This window comes from Heterodontus francisci, chromosome 14 (genome assembly GCF_036365525.1).
Source record: "Heterodontus francisci isolate sHetFra1 chromosome 14, sHetFra1.hap1, whole genome shotgun sequence".
Taxonomy (NCBI): Eukaryota; Metazoa; Chordata; class Chondrichthyes; order Heterodontiformes; family Heterodontidae; genus Heterodontus; species Heterodontus francisci.
The window spans coordinates 68,082,429-68,101,072 of NC_090384.1; the positions used below are offsets into that span (position 1 = coordinate 68,082,429).

The 18,644-nt window shown below is 42.3% G+C and overlaps 1 protein-coding gene across 4 annotated transcripts in view; it reads right to left on the reverse strand.

Moving 5' to 3' along the window:
• Window positions 1–2,826: 2,826 nt before the first annotated feature.
• Window positions 2,827–18,644, reverse strand: part of syt19 (synaptotagmin XIX) — a 74,187-nt gene continuing 58,369 nt past the window's right edge. For all 4 annotated transcript variants that reach the window (XM_068046407.1, XM_068046406.1, XM_068046405.1 and 1 more), the window contains one exon: window positions 2,827–3,409. In XM_068046407.1, the coding sequence (XP_067902508.1) occupies window positions 3,102–3,409 (308 nt within the window). In that variant the 3' untranslated portion in view covers window positions 2,827–3,101. The remainder of the gene's footprint in view (window positions 3,410–18,644) is intronic.

The following is an 18,644-nucleotide window of genomic DNA, read 5'->3' on the forward strand; positions in this document are numbered from 1 at the left end:
TATTTAAATTTGGATCCCATCGCTGAGCAGTGTGGGGGGGGGCACTACGGAGCCTTGCCACTGCCAGAAAGATTGGGCCTGGCAATCCTAGCGTCAGGCTCCATGGCAGGCTGCTGGGAGCTCAACAAAATGTTTTAAGTTTTGTAGAGGAAAGGGGTGACTGTGAAAGATTACAGACTGATATCCCTATTTCAAACTAATAAATCCATATAAAATAATACATTCCATCGTTTTTACTTGACAATGTCATTTGTATTGTTATTTCTCACTTTGGTATGCTATATTTTCAAATATATTAAACCTTTATTGTCCTCTCATTGCACACATTAATGTAAGTGCAGAGTTCCCAAGTTTTTAAAAATGAATTTGCGTGAGGTTCTTGAGACGTCACCTTCATTCTCACCCACAATATTTTTTGGAAGTTTCCCACCTGCTCTCTTTGAATGCACGGATTCATTGTTGGATTCCCTGCAATACATCACCCAAGTAGTTTTTATGTGTGAACCAAGATGAACCGTGTCAGTAGACAAATCAACTATTGTAAGCGCTGCACAGAACTCAATCTTGTATGTGCCCAACACCAATATGGGCACATCCCTGAATAACATTTAGTCAGGAACCCGAGCTGATTGTTTATTTTGCTTCAGAGCTAAGAGATGCAGCGGCCAAATGTACCACTGAACCTCTACCACCACTGCAGCTGAGATCAGCTAACTCAACACAAACTGGGGAAATAACCTGGGAGCTATCTGTTCACTATCACACTCTGTGCTGTACTTGGCAACTGAGCCATCAGCCTAGTAATATCATTGGTTACACACTTTGAGAGTGTTCGAGCAGTGAAATTGCTGAAGTTTGTGCATTGTTTTGTGTTTGTGGCAGAAAATACTGTACAATGTAAAAATAAAAAGGTAAATGCTTATAACAAAGTGTATGCAAATTCACAAACATCATAAATAGTGGAATGGAGGATAAGGTTGCAAGAACAGCAAAAAGATAGTGAGATCAACCCAGCAGTCTGTGAGATTTGGCAGTGTTTGCAGATCACTCTCTACAGAACCAAGCTTCACTGCAAAAAGTGATTTATTGTGCAATGATGTTACTGTAAGTTGGTTCTTCTGAATATCTCTCAGAAGAAAAGTATATCATATTGGAGTGAAGCCATGTTATCACATTGGACCAGAATTTGCTGACAAAATGGCATGAGGTTAATGCACATGTCATTATTAGTATGCAAAAAATCCAGCAACTTGTGGCGGGGAAGAGATACGCCATAAGCTGAAAATCACCACAAATTGCTGGTTAATTGGTGCTGCTCCGTCTTTAGCCTCACAAAAATGGAAGCTTGCTGTCAATCTCCTGTTGAGCTTCAAGAAATTGCTGCATAAAATTAGGGCTGGTATTTCACTATGCAAGGATCCTTTTAATGATAAGATTTATGTTCCTGCAATGCCACTCAACCTCTCTGTCCCAGAAAGGGAACAATTGAAACTGTGGAGTCTCACTCCTATAAATTAATCCTCGAGGTTTTCAAAATGTTTAATTTTTTCTTACTTTTCTTTTCTTTCTCTCTCTTTATTCCTCTTTCTGCATCTAATTTGACTCTAGCTCACGCTTCTTTATGCTTAAATTTAATTGGGTTAAGAAGATTGGCTGTTGGTCCCATCGTTCACCGAGATGTTCTGCTGACTTTGTCATGCTGTTATCGCACTTCCAGCAATTTGTGGCGCAAAAATAATTGGAGCTGAAAGGTGAGGCAAGCAGCATGAGATGCCCTGCTGCAGCAAATTCTGGGACATTATCTGTGTTGATTTTGCAGCTAGCAAATAAAATGTCACTCATAAGAATTAGTACTGTTTTAAACTGTTATTTTGGTTGTATTGTATTCTTACAAATATCTGCAAGTCACTGGTTCTGACGGAAGGTCATCGACCTGAAACATTAACTCTGTTTCTCTCTCCACAGATGCTGCCAGACCTGCTGAGTATTTCCAGCATTTTCTATTTTTATTTCTGGAAGTCACTGCTGTCTTTACCCAAACATTCCAAAGCCCGAATTTGGGTTTTACCCAAATATGTTATTTGTATGGCAGTGCTTTATGGGCCACGGGCCACTAAAGAGGCAATGGACGCCTGTCAAGTAATGCAGAAAACAGATGGCCAAAGCAGCTATGGTACACTAGGAGATGCAAATAGCTTGGCTGGCAATTTCACTGGACTGTGAAAATAATGGAAATTCAAGTCAGAGTATTCGAACATGCATCAACTCTATCCAGCGAAACCACCATTGCCGAAACACCCCAGGAGAAACCTCTTAGAGGTAAGCATATTTAACTGGCATTAATTTAATATAGCTGACTTTTGTAAGAGATTGTATTTCATCTATTTTCACTAAAGGTCTGAACTTGGACTCATCAAATGTGACATATTTAATTCCTACAGCTTTTTTAGCTAGCTATTTGGCTTAAAAACTGTAAATTGGATCTTGTGATTCGATTTCATAAATGTAAAAATACATAATTTGGTGTTTTCAACTCAAACCTATGATTGACTAAATGTTGTTCTTCAAACTTGATTCAGAACAGTTGTGAAAATACTGGAGACACATTAATAGTTGTTGAGTTATCAATCAGCCAGTGCCAGTGGAGGCTTTTCCGCTACAGCTCAGCTATATGTTTTTCTAGCTGACCCAGCAACTTGTAAAAACTGCAATAACCATAAAGAAAGTAGCTCAAGCGATGATTGAATAGGGATGACGGATTCTATTCATGCTATTATTACTTAAATATACAAGCTAACTCCCAGTTAACAGGCATGGATTGTAGAATCTCTTGGTGTTCAATGTTCTTTATTTTACGATTTAGAATCAATCTTCTGATTCCATTTTATATGTAATATCCTTTTGCGTTTTACAGACATTTGTGAATATTTCAACTGAATTCAGTTTATGCTTTTTGCAGAATTATACATTTTGCTAAAAATAGAATTGAATTGGCTTGAAAAGAGGGAGTGCACACTATGCTCTAGGCATCTGCTGCCACACTTCTGCTATCTACACGAGATAATTAATGGTGATGGTAAGACAGATCCCAGAGGGTGTGCTTAGATTAAGAGTGGATGCCACTTTGACACAGGCTGTCGTAAGGACTGTAACATAGAGAGCCAATGATCATCCTCTTTGGATTTCTTCCTTCCCACATATGCACGACCTAAAAGATGCCTTGCACTGTCCTTAGAGAGTGAAGTTTCATACACAGAGGTTATAACCATGGACTGATTAATAACAGAATCTGACACAGTGAACAAAATAACTTCATTAAACACAGTAATTTCAGACTTCGGCTTTGTTGGTGTTTTCTGGTGCTTCACTTTGTGTTGATTGACATAGAAATCTACTCTTGTGTAAATACCTGAAAGGAAAAGGAGCAAAGTCAGACTGAATTAGCTGGAATTACGCCAGGCAACAGCAAACCCTATAGGACACTACCACAGCCTCACCACTGGTGGAGATTTAGTAAGTATATTCTAAGTTGATATTTCACAATATTCAGTAGGCCAGCAATATTGTTCAGCAATACATTTTTTAACTTTATAGAAATGCTTCAGGTAGAATGATTTGCAATTTAAGAGCAGATTCAGTTCAAGTATAGTCTATCAATCACTCAGGCTAATTTACTTGGTCAAAGAGGTAGGTTTTAAGGTGTGTCTTAAAGGAAGAAAGGAGGACCGATGGAGAGGGGTAGGAAGGGAATTTCACACCATAGGGCACAGAAAGCTGAAGGCACTTCCCCCAATGGTATGAGACCAGAACTGGAGGAACAATTAGTGGCCAGAGGGCATGCTGGAGGACCAGTAGGATTCCCCCTCTCAGCTTTAAAAAATTGGAAATAAAAATGGCTAGAGCTTTCGGCCCACCATTGTGGGGGGGAAACGGGTCCACAGTTCGGCCTGCGGCTTTGTTGGTGAATAGGCCGGCAGGGGGTGGGTGCCTCAGAGTCTCCCTGGATTTCTGGCTCCCGGGTCTGTTGCTCTGTTGTTCATTCCTGGCCTCATATCGGGGCAAAAATCCTGCCTCTGCAAGAACAAACCAAAGCACACCAAACACAGGTGCACAGGCACGCATACAGAAATGATAATGGATATACACACAAAAACAAACCCAGACATTGATAAACATGTTGGAGACACCCAGATGCCCACACATGCACAGATGCATGCATATGCACAAACAGTCACATAAATAAAGAATATATCCAGATATACAAGCCATCACATGGTTATAAACATGCACATAGAGAGATAGATACGGAAACATACATAACTCCATTTTCACACTTGCTGATACAAGCATAAATACACACACAAACTTATCAAGACACAAATATACATAGATGTCTTATAGATAGAGGCATGCTGTACTAATGTGTTCTTTCAGTAACACTCAAACACAATTCTGTATATGACTTTAATCTTTTTGCCTTTCATATTATATAGATTCCTCCACACTGCTGTAAATGCCTTAACCTTCAGGTCTTATTTCATATATGGGGACTTTGTGTAACTGAACATTGGCCCCCTCACATATGGGGGGAATCTTACGCTGGTGACAGGGGTCTCGATGTTGGGGGAAGCACTACGTTGCCTCTTCTCCAGAAGGCCCGTTGAATTTAATGCCAATCTGGCACCTAAATGGCCTTCCATAGGATTTAGGATCCTGTTGCCCCAGGCGATGACTGCTGCAGTAGCTGCAGCTACCAGACACCGAGGAGTGGCGCTGGAACCGGGCTTAAGGTAGGTCAGGGCAGGCGGGGTCTTGCAGGGTAGGGGTCATGGGGGTGGGGGAGGGGGGTCAGCCACTAAGTGTCTTTGAACGAGGGACCCCCCCCCCCCCACCCCTTTCACCACCCCACCTCCCCGGAGCCAAGAAGCAGCCCGTAGGTTTTTCATGCCATACTTCCCTTGCGCCGGCGCGACCTCCCGCTGCACAGGTATTTGCGGCTGCGGTGGGTTAATTACCCAGTTAAGGGCCTCAATTAGCAGCGGGGCAGGAGACCATTCACAGGCCTTCCTGCTCCAGACTAAATTTCAGTGGAGGCGGGGTGGTGGTGGGGTGCCCCCCTGCCATTATCCCACCCGATTTTACGCTCTCCCTGCCTCCAAACCTGCCGTGGGGGAGAACATAAAATTCCATCCATAGTGCAACTAGGTAGAATGGTTCATTTAAAAAAAAAATAGCTATTTATTATGTGCCTCTGGTTAATATTTAGTCTGGGAACATTTAAAAAAAGTCCTATGCATTACTTTAAAAGGAGCTAAATAAAATAAATCTTCAAAATAAAATGTTTCTAGCTAAAGATCTAAGTTGCTTATAAATGTTTTCACAGACAATTATTTGTACTTTTTCGTAAATGGGCAGAGAACAAATAAATAAAAACAGAAAGTGCTGGAAATACTCAGCAGGTCTGGCAGCCTCTGTGGAGAGAGAAACAGAGTTAACGTTTCAGGTCTGTGACCTTTCCTGTATCTCCACAGAGGCTGCCAGATCGGCTGCGTATTTCCAGCACTTTCTGTTTTTATTTCAGATTTCCAGCATCCACAGTATTTCGCTTTTATTTTAGAGGAAAAATAAAGTTCAGAATATAACGGGTTAAAACTCAGGAAAGGGAGCACATCATGTGATAGTGTTTGTACTGAATGATGTCAGATACCTGTTGTGTACTGAGTAACATGTAGAATCATATATAATTAACTAAGGAAGAGCAATGATCCTGTGACAGTTAAAGTATGCTGAATAAGCACAATTAACCACTCACTCTACAAATAAGTAATCTAATGTTCCTTTTATTGTCATTCTGGGATTTTGACTAACTGGTTCGGAGAAGGTTTTATTCTAGTTTCTGAAAACACATCCTAAAATAGAATGAGAAGTCACACAAGTGCCTTACACCTTAATCACGTCTATTTTCTGAGATTTGCCTTCTTTAAACAAGGGAGGAGAGGGAAACAGAAATGCACTTTCAGTCATAATCTGATTATCAGTCTGAACATAGATGTCTCAGTTAAATTGAAATTCCAAGGCTTTTTATACATATATAAAGAGCAAGAGGGTAACCAGGGAAAGGGTCGGCCCACTCAAGGACAGAGATAGGAATCTATGCGTGGAGCCAGAGGAAATGGGCAAGGTGCTAAATGAGTACTTTGCATCAGTATTCACCAAGGAGAAGGACTTGGTGGATGATGAGCCTAGGGAAGGGAGTGCAGATAGTCTCAGTCATCTCATTATCAAAAAGGAGGAGGTGTTGGGTGTCTTGCAAAGCATTAAGGTAGATAAGTCCCCAGGGCCTGATGGGATCTACCCTAGAATACTGAGGGAGGCAAGGGAAGAAATTGCTGGGGCAATTACACAGAGGGTGGTGAGTGCCTGGAACTTGCTGCCAGGGGAGGTGGTGGAAGCAGATACGATAGCGACGTTTAAGAGACATCTTGACAAATACATGAATAGGAAGTGAATAGAGGGATATGGGCCCCGGAAGTGCAGAAGGTGTTAGTTTCGGCAGGCATCAAGATCAGCGCAGGCTTGGAGGGCCGAATGGCCTGTTCCTGTGCTGTACTGTTCTTTGTTCTTTGTTCTTTGAAATGGGAGGTAATGATATTAGGGTATTTATTAGACTTTAGCCAGAGTTATCTGTGATTTGTTCTTGTTTCCTTCCCTAGCTAAATCTCAATTGTAATCAAAAGTAACTTGTATATCTTACAATGTTTGGGTACTACTCCCAAACACTTTGGGATGTATCGGGGATGCCTAACAGAATGTATCGGGGATGCTCAACAGCTGCATGGAGCGGAAAATGATTCTGCAGTGGGACTAGTGTGCAGTGCCAGAAGAGACAGCAAGGGGTCACTACCTTGGCCTTATTTCACGTGGCCCCATGGAGCAGAGATAAGAGAGGCAGATAGACAGAAAATCTTCTGAGAACCTGGGCTTCACCTCCCCGCCAGCTTTTGCAAGCGGCAGGCAGCGAGGGGCTGCCAGCAGTGGTCCTGGGGGTGGGGAGGTGGTAGGAAATCCAGATCACTGCTGTCCTCCTGCCCCATTTTCTGGCTGTTTCCATCACTATCCTGCTAGATCAGGAGCAGGAGAGCAGAGGAAAGTCCAGTCCTCTATCTGCCACAGACCATAGACAGATCAGACCTGAGCCCCTTGTGTCACATATTTTCCCTTCTTTGATCCAACATTAGTATTGATAATTAGTGTTGCTTTGAACCTAAAGCAAGGGGTGCTATAATTTAGATGATCCCAAAGCTGATGATCACACAAGTCTCTTTATTCTACCAGTAATTATGAACATACTTCCCACTTCCTCTGCTCTAGCTGTAATACTATGCTATGGCAAACAACCTTATTGACCTGCACACAATAGGGATTAGATACAGCTTCCTCATCCGCAATCAATTACTGTATTAGTATTACCCTGACATGCTCTTACATATACAGTAGACCCCAGGTATATGATTGTTGGGGATCAAATGCCCTGCTGTTATATTGAGAGAGATTAGGCATCTTTCATAAGCTGATATAAGAAAATGAAAACAAATTCATCTCTGAACCATCAGAGATGCAATATGTCCCAACAGACCAACCAGGCTACAAGATTACCAGCTCATTAAACAAAAAACTGAGAGAAAATTGGTCATATAATGTATTAAACACTGCCACTTCAGCTCTGGCAACTAGCTCCAAATCCACCGAAGACTCATGGAATGAAAATCTCCTCCATCAGCTGGCTGTATGAAAAGTGTTTGGGCAGTTCAATCCAGTTCCTAGCAGGCATGCACCACAGTGCAAACATCCGCAATTCAGGGCAAAATTGGCATTTTCCCTCTGACAGGTCACTGTGGGAAAAATGTCAGATTACTGGAGTAGCGAGTAGAGCTCAGGCATATTGTTTAGATTATATGAGGGAGATTTACACCGCATTTAACTGTACTACACCCAGCCCAGGAGGCATTGGGCATCTCAAATGAAAAGTGTTTAATTCCTAGTGCTAGCATCCATCCATTAATATATCAAAGAATTAAACAAAAATCTATTGATCTAAATAAAAGTTGTAGTTCACTCTCCTTGTTGCTGTGACTTGGGACACAGTTGGCAACTTATCACTCTCCATGTGGGTGGCAGACTCGTGGTTATACATATAGTGAGATACAAACATTTTATAAAAGAACAGTTCATCTCAAAGCTAAGATTAGCAGAACTGGGAAAAAGATCAGCATTTAGCGACTGATCCGAACTTACCTAATTTCTTCCTCTTCAGCTTTTGAATTTGGTTGTTCACCCTACCCGACAAAAGCACAAATTCCTCAATATTTCCCACGATGTATTTCGTCCCTACTTATGGTTGTTGCAAGAATGAAAGTCTGAAATTTGTTCCACAGCCGACACAACCCTCCCCAACCCCAACTACCTCCCCGTTCCATAACATTCAAAAGGTAATATCTGCTGAACAACAATTTTATTTTTACAGATCCCACTTAATTAACCCCCATTAATCCTTCAAATATATCTTCCAGGTGTCTATGGAATTGATATTGAGGAGGGATATGTGGTTACAGTTCCCATGCTGTGCAGGATCTTTATCTTGTTTATCTAGGAGTGAAATTGCCTGATTAAATTTAAGTGGAACTATTTGTTTGAACTGAATTTCCTTGTGTACTTTCAAATGACTGGCTGCTGGTAGAGTATTAAGTGCATTATAAAATTCTACTGTTCATCTGTTCAGGGAGAAGGGGGCGCTGAGAGGATAATATAATTGCCTTCTGCTGTCCTGCCTCCAGACGAGTTTCCCGGGGCAGGCTGTCATGAGAATCAGCAAACTGCTGCACAGAGGCAGGAGGCCAATTAGGCCAATTCAGAACCAGGCGGCATTCTCCTGGCGTTGGGTTGGCATTCCACTGAGTCCAGAGGCCTACAGCAACTTGGAGGTGGCCTCCCGGCGGCAGGCCGGAGAGCCATTGGTGCCTCCTCTCACTGGCCCAGTCAATGAGCTGCGAGCAGAAAAAGCTGCAGCCGTGGCCAAACCCATTCCTGTGGAGGGGTTTCCCCTCCACACTGATGGCCCTTACAACTGCGGGCCTTCTTTAATTTTAAATTTTCGGCAGGCTTCTGAGGTGCCCTCGCGCTCGCCTTCCTGCCGCAACAACGACCACCTCTCCCAGTGGGGCTGCGGCCATCAAGTGTTGTGGGCCCTGTCATTGGGACTCCCACCTTGGGACCCCACCCGCAGTCCTTCAATGGATGGCAAATGCGGAGACAGCCAATTAGGAGCCCTCCTCATGTAAGGTTGTCCGGTGGGCAGCTTGACAACAAGCTCGGACTCGGGATCCGCATATTGTCCCGATGCTGGGTTTCAGACACCCGTGGGAAAATCCAGCCCCATAGCTCAGAGATTAACGTGTAAACTCAGCACGGTATCCAACAACGACAACATTTATTTATATAGCACATTTAATGTAGTACAATGTTCTAAGGTACTTCACAAAGGCACAGTGGAGACTGAGCAGTAATAGAAAAATGAAAATAGGTTGTGAGGAGGCTTTAAAGCCATAGAATACAATAGTAAGGTATAGGGATTTCAGAAGAGAGTTCAAACAGTAGTACTGAGGCAGCTGAATGCACTAGTACCAGTAATGTGCTCGAGTCTATGGCTCTGAGACTTGAATGAGCAGAGGTGGGAATTTTACTGGGGAATGTGGAAGTGAGAGACTGAGTGTGGGGGCAACACTAGAAGAGGGAGTTTGAAGTTAGAGTCGGAGTAAGTAAGACAGCTTGGGAGGAGTTAAGGTTTGTCCCTGGGCAGGGGCAGGGATGACAAGGGAGATGGTGAACAGATTGGCGATGGCAGTTGTGATAACTGAGGCCTCAAAGATGTTGAGGTGTCATGCGCACTGGAAGTGCGATGATACAACAATCATGGACTAACTCTGAAGAGTTATGAAAAATGGACTTTGCCTTCAAAAAAATGAACCTTTATTTTCAAAAGTGAACAATGGTCCAAAATGGCCACCGAAGAAAAATGGAATTGGCCTTTTGTGTATTCAAACAGTCTGACAAAGACAAAGGACAAATCTTCAAATCTAAAAGGTGTCAAGTGTTACACCTATCCTAAAATTCCAGAATTGAATGTCTTACATATGAACATACAAATTAGAAGCAGGAGTAGGTCATTCGGCCGCTTTGAGCCTGCTGTGCCATTTGATAAGATAATCTGATTGTGGCCTCAACTCCACTTTCCTGCCTACCCCGATACCCTTTGACTCCCTTGTCAGTCAAGAATTTATCTACCTCTGCCTTAAAAATATTCAATGACCCTGCTTCCACCGCTGTCTGGGGAAGAGAGTTCCAAAGAGTCACAATTCTCTCAGAGAAAAAAATTCTGCTCATCTCCATCTTAAATGGATGACCCTCTTCTTCTGAAACAAAGCAGGTGTGAAGTAGCCATGTCCTGGGCCATTGTGTGATCACCATGGGGCAGAGATGAGAATGTCTGCTATCAGGAGGTGAGAGGTGACACAGTTTTACCTTAAAAAACGACAGACAGAGAGAGAGACTCGCCCAGGAGAGAGGCAATATCTAACAGCCAAACCAGAAAGCACATGCCCTGCTGCAGTATCTGACATCTACAATATGCAGCAGTGAGAGCAAGAAGTAACCCACCGTCTTCAATTGAATCTTCAATCAAAAGAGAAATCTACACTCATCTCAGGCCTGCATCCATCTGGAACTTGATTTCCAGGAGAATTCAACAGGTTTATCGTAACCTTTCCCCCCACTAAAAGCCACCTTCCTTTTTCCGTTTTCTATCTGTTTCTTTGTGTGTGTGTGTGTATGCGCGCCTGCATGCGAGTGAATGCGTGAGTGGATGCGGTTGCGACAATTTCGGGATAAGGCGTATTGATCAATAAACAATTGATTTTTTGTTTTTAAAACTTATAAGAAAACGTGCTGCTGTTTGGTGATTTGAAAAATAAAACACCAAGGGGCTAAACTCTAATAAATATACACTTGCTGTGGTAAGGAGTCCAACAGTGGGAACCACCCACGTCACACCACATGGTCGTAACAAATTGGGGGATCTGAACTGCCAGACAAATGAGAGACTTGAAAAACGGGAGGAAAATTGACCTTTAAAATTGTGGAAAAGTAAACAAATAAGTTTTCTTGTATTCTTCTGTTTTTTTCCCTATTGTGCTAGAAACAAAAGAGATGGCCACGTTTAATGCTAATGGGTTTGTAGAGCAGGGAGAGATATCCCATGATAAGTTAAATAAATTAAGTATTGAAGATTTTTCGAAACCTAGCTACAGAGGTGGGGATTCACTTTCAGACCAAAAGCAAAGAAACCTGAACTGGTGAAAAATCGAGCCAACCATTTTAAACATACTTCTGAACTAGAAGAAGACAGCATGGAATCAGAGACTTAAAGAATAGCCCTAGCTAGAATTCATCATGTCTGCCCCGGCTCTCCAAAAAAGTTATTCACTTCGTTCCATTCCCCCGCTTTCTCCCCATAACCCTGCACATTCTTCCTTTTCATATAACAGTCTAATTCTCTTTTGAATGCTTCAATTGAACCTGCCTCCACCACAGTCTCAGGCAGCGCATTCCAGACCTTAACCACTCGCTGTGTGAAAATGTTTTTCCTCATGTCGCTTTTGCTTCTCTTACCCATTACTTTAAATCTGTGCCCTCTTGTTCTCGATCCTTTCACGAGTGGGAACAGTTTCTCCCTATCTACTCTGTCCGGACCCCTCATGATTTTGAGTTACAGAGACTGTAAACCCAATATGAAAATGCTGCCAGCCACTCAAACCTTATCCCCAATTCAGAGCAAAACTTTGATGTGCTGAGAGACTCAAGACTAGTGCCAAAATTTAATGAGGGTATGGTTGAGTCATATTTTATCTCATTTGAGAAAATAACTACCAGGCTAAAATGGCTGAAAGAATTCTGGACTCTCCTCTTACAAGGTGAGTTTGTGAATAGGGCATGTGAAGCTTTTTCCCTGTTATCAGAAGAAAGTTCCTTTGATTGTGAACAAACTAAAACTGTCATTCTAAATGCATATGACCTAGTATCGGAAGCATATAGACAGAGATTCCGACACACCCGGAAATGACCCACACAGACTTACATTGAATTCAAAAGAATCAAACATATACTTTTGATTGTTGGATACAATCACTCAAGCTAGAACCCTCATATGAAAATTTGAGAGAAATGATGTTGCTGGAAGAGTTGAAAAATAGCATCCCAAGTAGTATAAGAACACACATCGAAGAGCAAAGAGTCACAAGAGTAAGGGAAGCAGCTAAAATGGCTGACGACTATGAATTAATACACAATTCCCTAACTCCGAGTAAATTTGGGTCTAGTAACAAGCTAGGGAGAGATAGCAGTGGTGCAGAGGAAGCAGAAATGGGCTTGAGAAAAAAGGAGAGCAGGGAAGGAAAACCTAACCAGTCTCCAACTTTTAAAAGAAGGAACCCTGCAGATGAACCAGTAGGGGTCTGCCCAACATGTTTCCAGTGTAGCAAATCTGGACAATTGCTGGTATGCCAAAAAACAGCAGGAGGCACTGCAGTCAAGCCTATGGCTGTGACTTTGAAAGCATTAAGCCTGTGTTCTATATATCACTCAGGAGCAGAACACACATCAGAACTTTTTGCACAAAAGAAAAATGGCTTCTTTTGTGTCCCAGGCACCAGACACAGAGATAACCATCCTCGGGGATACTGGTTCTTTACAAACCCTACTGGCAGCCAAACTGACGCAAATACCACTGGAAAGCAGAGAAAATATCATGGTATTAGTAAAAGGAAGTTCACTTAGTTAACATTTACCTACAGATTAAGTTGGTCACTGGGGTAGTGATAGTTGGAATCATTCTGAGTTTACCCATGCAGGAGGTAGACCTATTGCTGGTCAATGACTTGGAAGGAAGCACAATATTGTACGCAGTGGGTCCAGAGCAGTCCACGGAGACTGGAGAAACTGAGGGGAGAAAACAATACTCTGTACAACTGCAGAGGGCTGGGTGAGTCCCAAAAATCCCACATGGGGTGATAGAGCCAGAAGAATTTAAAAGGGCCCAGATAGGAGCCAAAAAGATTTAAAGAAACTAAGATTAAAGCCGCAAAAGCTGAAGGAAAAGCAACCAAGCTATGGTTAGCTGAAACCTTTTTAAAGATTTAAATAGGGATGAAGAAAGTTTCCGGATAGGAGAGCCAAGAGTGATGGAGATCCCTCACCTCGTTGAAGTGCACAGGGGATTGCTGTGGAAGCTGGACAACCACCTGTGAGCAGTAGTGCCCCAGAGAATATGGGGCAGATTAGGGAAACACATATCTTTGAAGTAAAAGGAAAAGGGAAGGTAACATACTCTAAAGTGAATCACTTGTGAAAATCACAAGAAAACTAAAAGCGAGTTCACTGTTGATCTACCTACTGAAGAATCACACAATCAGGTTCCAAATCCAAAACTAATCAAACCCAACAATTTAGATTCAGAACCCAGCCAGAACAAGGGGCAGGAAGAAATCCAAGATGCGTCGCAGGGGCTAAAAACAATTTATCACCCACTCTCACCCTAGAAATAAGAACTATCAATGTTTCAGAACCTGAATAGTTAACACCATGTATTATGGAAGCAGTAGTCAAGGGCTTAAAGCTTGTACAAACAGGGAACACAAGCAGCAACAGAAATCTGCATACTCCAACAATCACATGGTCCTGGAGATTAACATTCATAAAATAGTATAAACTGGTGTGAGAGAAACTACAACCCCATTTGACAACATGTAATCAAAAGAATTGCAATTTTCATGGTACCTCATCCAAAGGAAGGTTGAAAAAATTTAAACATACGAACATATGAATTAGGAGCAGAAGTAGGCCATTTGGCCCCTTTAGCCTGCTCTGCCATTCAATAAGATCATTGCTGACCTGTTTGTGTCTTGAATTCCACACTCCCATCTACCCCGATAACCTTTGATTCCCTTGCCTAACAAGAATCTATCTACCCACACCTTAAAATTATTCAATGACCTTCTGAGGCAGAGTTCCAAAGTCGCATAACCCTCTGAGAGAAAAAAATTCTCTTCATCTCTGTCCTAAAAGGGTGACACCTAATTTTAAAACAGTGCCCTTAGTTCTGGACTCCCCCACAAGAGGAAACATCACTTCCACATCCAATATGTCAAGACCATTCAGGATCTTATATACTTCAATCAAGTCTCCCCTCACTCTTTTAAACTCCAGTGAAAACAAGCCTTTTCAATCCTTCCTCATAAGACAACCTGCGCATTCCAGGTATCAATCTAGTAAACATCTTCTGAACTGCCTCCAATGCATTCACATCCTTCCTTAAATAAGGAAACCAAAACTGCACACGGTATTCAAGATGTGGTCTCACCAATGCCCCGTATAACATCCTTACTTTAATTTTCAATTCCTCTCTTAATAAAGGATCGTATTCCATTAGCCTTCTTTATTACTTGCCGTACCTGTATGCTAACTTTTTGTGACTCATGCACTAGAACACCTAGATCCCTCTGCACCTTGGAGTTCTGCAGTTATTCCCCACTTAAGTAATACTCTGCTTTTTTATTCTTCCTGCCAAAGTGAACAACTTCACATTTTCCCACATTATACTCCATCTGCCAGATTTTTGGCCACTCACTCAACCTATCTATATCAGTCTGCAACCTCCTTATGTCCTCTTCACGACATACTTTCCTACCTATCTTTGTGTCATCTGCAAATTTAGCTACCATGCCATCAATCTCCTCATCTAAGTCATTGATATAAATTGTAAAAAGTTGAGGCCCCAGCACAGACCCCTGTGGAACTCCATTCGTCACATCCTGCCACTCAGAAAAGGACCCATTTATGCATACGCCCTGTTTCTGCCAGCCAGCCAATCTTCTATTTATACTAATATGTTACCCACTACACCATGAGCTCCTACTTTGCATAATAACCTTTTATGTGGCACCTTGTCAAATGCCTTCTGGAAATCCAAGTACAGTACGTCAACAGGCTCCCCTTTATCCACGGCACATGTTACTCTTTCAAAGAACCCCAATAGATTGGTTAAACATGATCTCCCTTTCACAAAGGCGTGCTGCCTATTCCTGATTACCTTGAGTTTTTCTAAGTGCCCAGCTGTAGCCTTTTTAATGATCGATTCTAACACCTTCCCCACGACAGACATCAAGCTATGTGAACTTGAACCTCACATATCTGTTAAAAGCAAGGCCAGCTGTAGCAGTTGTGAGATGAAGGAGTGAAGGAAATGAATGTGTACATTGGTGTGACCCTAAGCTTTCTTACTGTTTCTTTTTTCCATCTTTGTGAACCCAAAAAACAAACAACATAAAAATGAAATCCAAGGAATTTCATTTTTCCCTTTTCGTGGTTGTAACAATAGCAAGGTCGAGAGGGTAGTTAGTTAATGGTGTGGGTGAAGTTAGATGAGGGCAGAGGTAATCAAAAAAAAGAGGCCCAGAGAATTTATATGAAAGTTGAAGTCATTCAGTGCAAAGGTGAAAGGACTGATCCATTACTTCTTAATCAATATTTTCATACAATGTAACGTGAGGGGCTTCCCAGTGACCAGCCTACAGTCCATCTGCTGCAGAAAGATGGCTACAGAGCTTGCATGTAGTTTGAAGAGTCACGGTGATTGACAAGACAAGCAACAGTTACATGAGGCAAAGAAAGCCTTTCCCATTTGGCAGCCATCAAATTGCAGACGCCGCTTTACTTTGATCTGTTCATGGATGTGGGCGTCGCTGGCTAAGCCAGCATTTATTGACCATCCCTAATTGCCCTTGAGAAGGTGGTGGTGAACCGCCTTCTTGAACCGCTGCAGTCCATGTGGTGTAGGTACACCCACAGTGCAATTAGGAAGGGAATTCCAGGATTTTGACCCTGCGACAGTGAAGGAATGGCGATATAGCTCCAAGTCAGGATGATGTGTAACTTAGAGGGGAACTTGCAGGTGATAATGTCCTCTTGCTGCCCTTGTTCTTCTAGGTGGTAGAGATTGCGGGTCTTGGGGATGTTGTTGATGGAACCTTGGTGAGTTGCTGCAGTGCATCTTGTAGATGGTACACACTGCAGCCACATTGTGGTGAAAGGAATGAATGTTGAAGGTGGTGGATAGAGTGCCAATGAAGTGGGCTGCTCTGTCCCGGATGGTGTTGAACTTCTTGAGTGTTGTTGGAGCTGCATCCATCCAGGCAAGTGGAGAGTATTCCATCACACTCCTGATTTGTAGGTGGTGGACAGGCTTTGGGGAGTCTGGAGGTGAGTTACACGCCGCAGAATTCCCAGCTTCTGACCTGCTTTGTAGCCACAGTATTAATGTGGCTGGTCCAGTTAAGTTTCTGCTCAATGGCAACCCCCAGGATGTTGATGGTGGGAGATTCAGTGATGGTAATGTTGTTGAACATCAAGGGGAGATGGTTAGATTCTCTCTTGTTGGAGATCGTCATTGCCCAGCGCTTATGTGGCAGGAATGTTACTGATCTTAATTCCCTCAGTTCCTGCTGCTCCTTCTTTTCCACACTGACTCTGACCTCACTCTGATGTCACTCTTTCAATATCTGCCCATGCTCCTTCCTGTCTCTGGCCTGTTCTGCCCCACACCTTTTATTCCACTCCAATCTTGCATATTATCTAAATGGTGAGAGATTGCAGAGCTCTGAGATGCAGAGGGGTCTGGGTGTCCTCATGCATGAATCACAAAAGGTTAGTATGTAGGTACAGCAAGTAATTGGGAAAGCTAATAGAATGCAATGGTTTATTGTGAGGGGAATTGAATACAAAAGTAGGGAGGTTATTCTTCAGTTATACGGGGAATTGGTGAGACCACATCTTGAGTACTGTGTACAATATTGATCTCCTTATTTAAGGAAGGATGTAAATGCGTTGGAAGCAGTTCAGAGAAAGTTTACTAGACTAATACCTGGAATGGGCGGGTTGTCTTATGAGGAAAGATTGGACAGGCTCGGCTTGCATCCACTGGAGTTTAGAAGAGTAAAAGGCAACTTGATTGAAACATATAAGATTCTGAAGGGTCTTGACAGAGTGCATGTGGAAAGGATGTTTCCTCTTGTGGGAGAATCTAGAACTAGGGGTCATTGTTTAAAAATAAGAGGTCGCCCATTTAAGACAGAGATGAGGAGAAATTTTTTTCTCTCAGAGGGTAGTGAGTCTTTGGAATTTTCTTCCCCAAAAAGCAGTGGAAGCAGAGTCTTTGAATATTTTTAAGGCAGAGGTAGATAGATTCTTGATAGGCAAGGGGGTGAAAAGTTATTGGGGGTGGGTGGGAATGTGGAGTTGAGGGTACAATCAGATCAGCCATGATCTTGTTGAATGGCGGAGCAGGCTTGAGGGGCCGAGTGGCCTACTCCTGCTTCTAATTCGTATGTTCGTATGTTCACCCTCCCCCAGCTCTGGTGAAACTCGCCTGTGCGGGGAACGGTGTTGGGAAACTGGTACATTGGCTGGTGTTATTATTTTCATCCCCCGTTCCCCCCCCCCCCCGCCCACCCCCCATTCCCGCTTCCTGTGGGACCTGAAAATTCAGCCCTTTGTTTGCACTCTGTTATTGTTGCTTTTGGACCAATAGATCCCAACAGATAAAGGCTGAACAGTTGAAAAAGGACATGAATCTTCCTAAAATCCCTTTTCAATTAGAACCTAAAAGATCTCTCATAATGACCTTACCACTCGAGATCGACACCATGAATGTAGTCAAAATGGGTATTCTTCTTGTTGTTTTAATTTCTACACATTTTTCTCTGTTCTCCTTGCTCCTCCTTGCCTGTTGGATCCTCCATACAGCCCTTCTCATTCTGTTCATTGTCACCACTATGATTTACTCATCCTTTTGAGCATTTTGACAAAATATATTCTTGTCTCAACTCTTATGTTCAACATGTTCCTTGGTGATTTCTTGCCTCTATTGTTTGGCTATTGCTTCCTTAAATAATTGTGAAAATATATTCAAATTTCCTTTATTGTGGAAATTATTTTTGTTCATTCAGTGCAGCCTTTCTGTCGCCATAGAGTAACAGCGCCCTCTGGTGTCCTTAAAATTATTTGTCTTTCTGTTCTGTTAATCGTTAGTTTCCTCATACCTGGTGTTCATCAGCCTTTTATAATGGCTGAATAGATAAACAATTAATTATTGTTAAGTTCCACTCAGAAAAATGTGATTTGTTTTATTTTGTTTTTATTTATTTGCTCCTGTTACTTTCCTTACTGTTTCAGGATCAACACACAATATCAAGAATGAAAGCTGACTTGACACTGCCAAAGCTACCCATCCCCAATTCAATAATTATTTCCCTATATTTTAGAGTTTGGGAGGTAAAGAAACATTCATTAAGTAAAAAAATGAACCTTTTTCCTTGCTTATAGTTTTCATCATTGCACTAACTGACTCTTGGGGTTGGGGGGGGTGGGTTTGTTTGTTTTGCTATAATGAAGATAGCGGAACCACATCTGATAAGAATTTCAATCACACATCACTGCGATTAACCTAGCTTCTCTTTGAATGTACAATTGATTATACC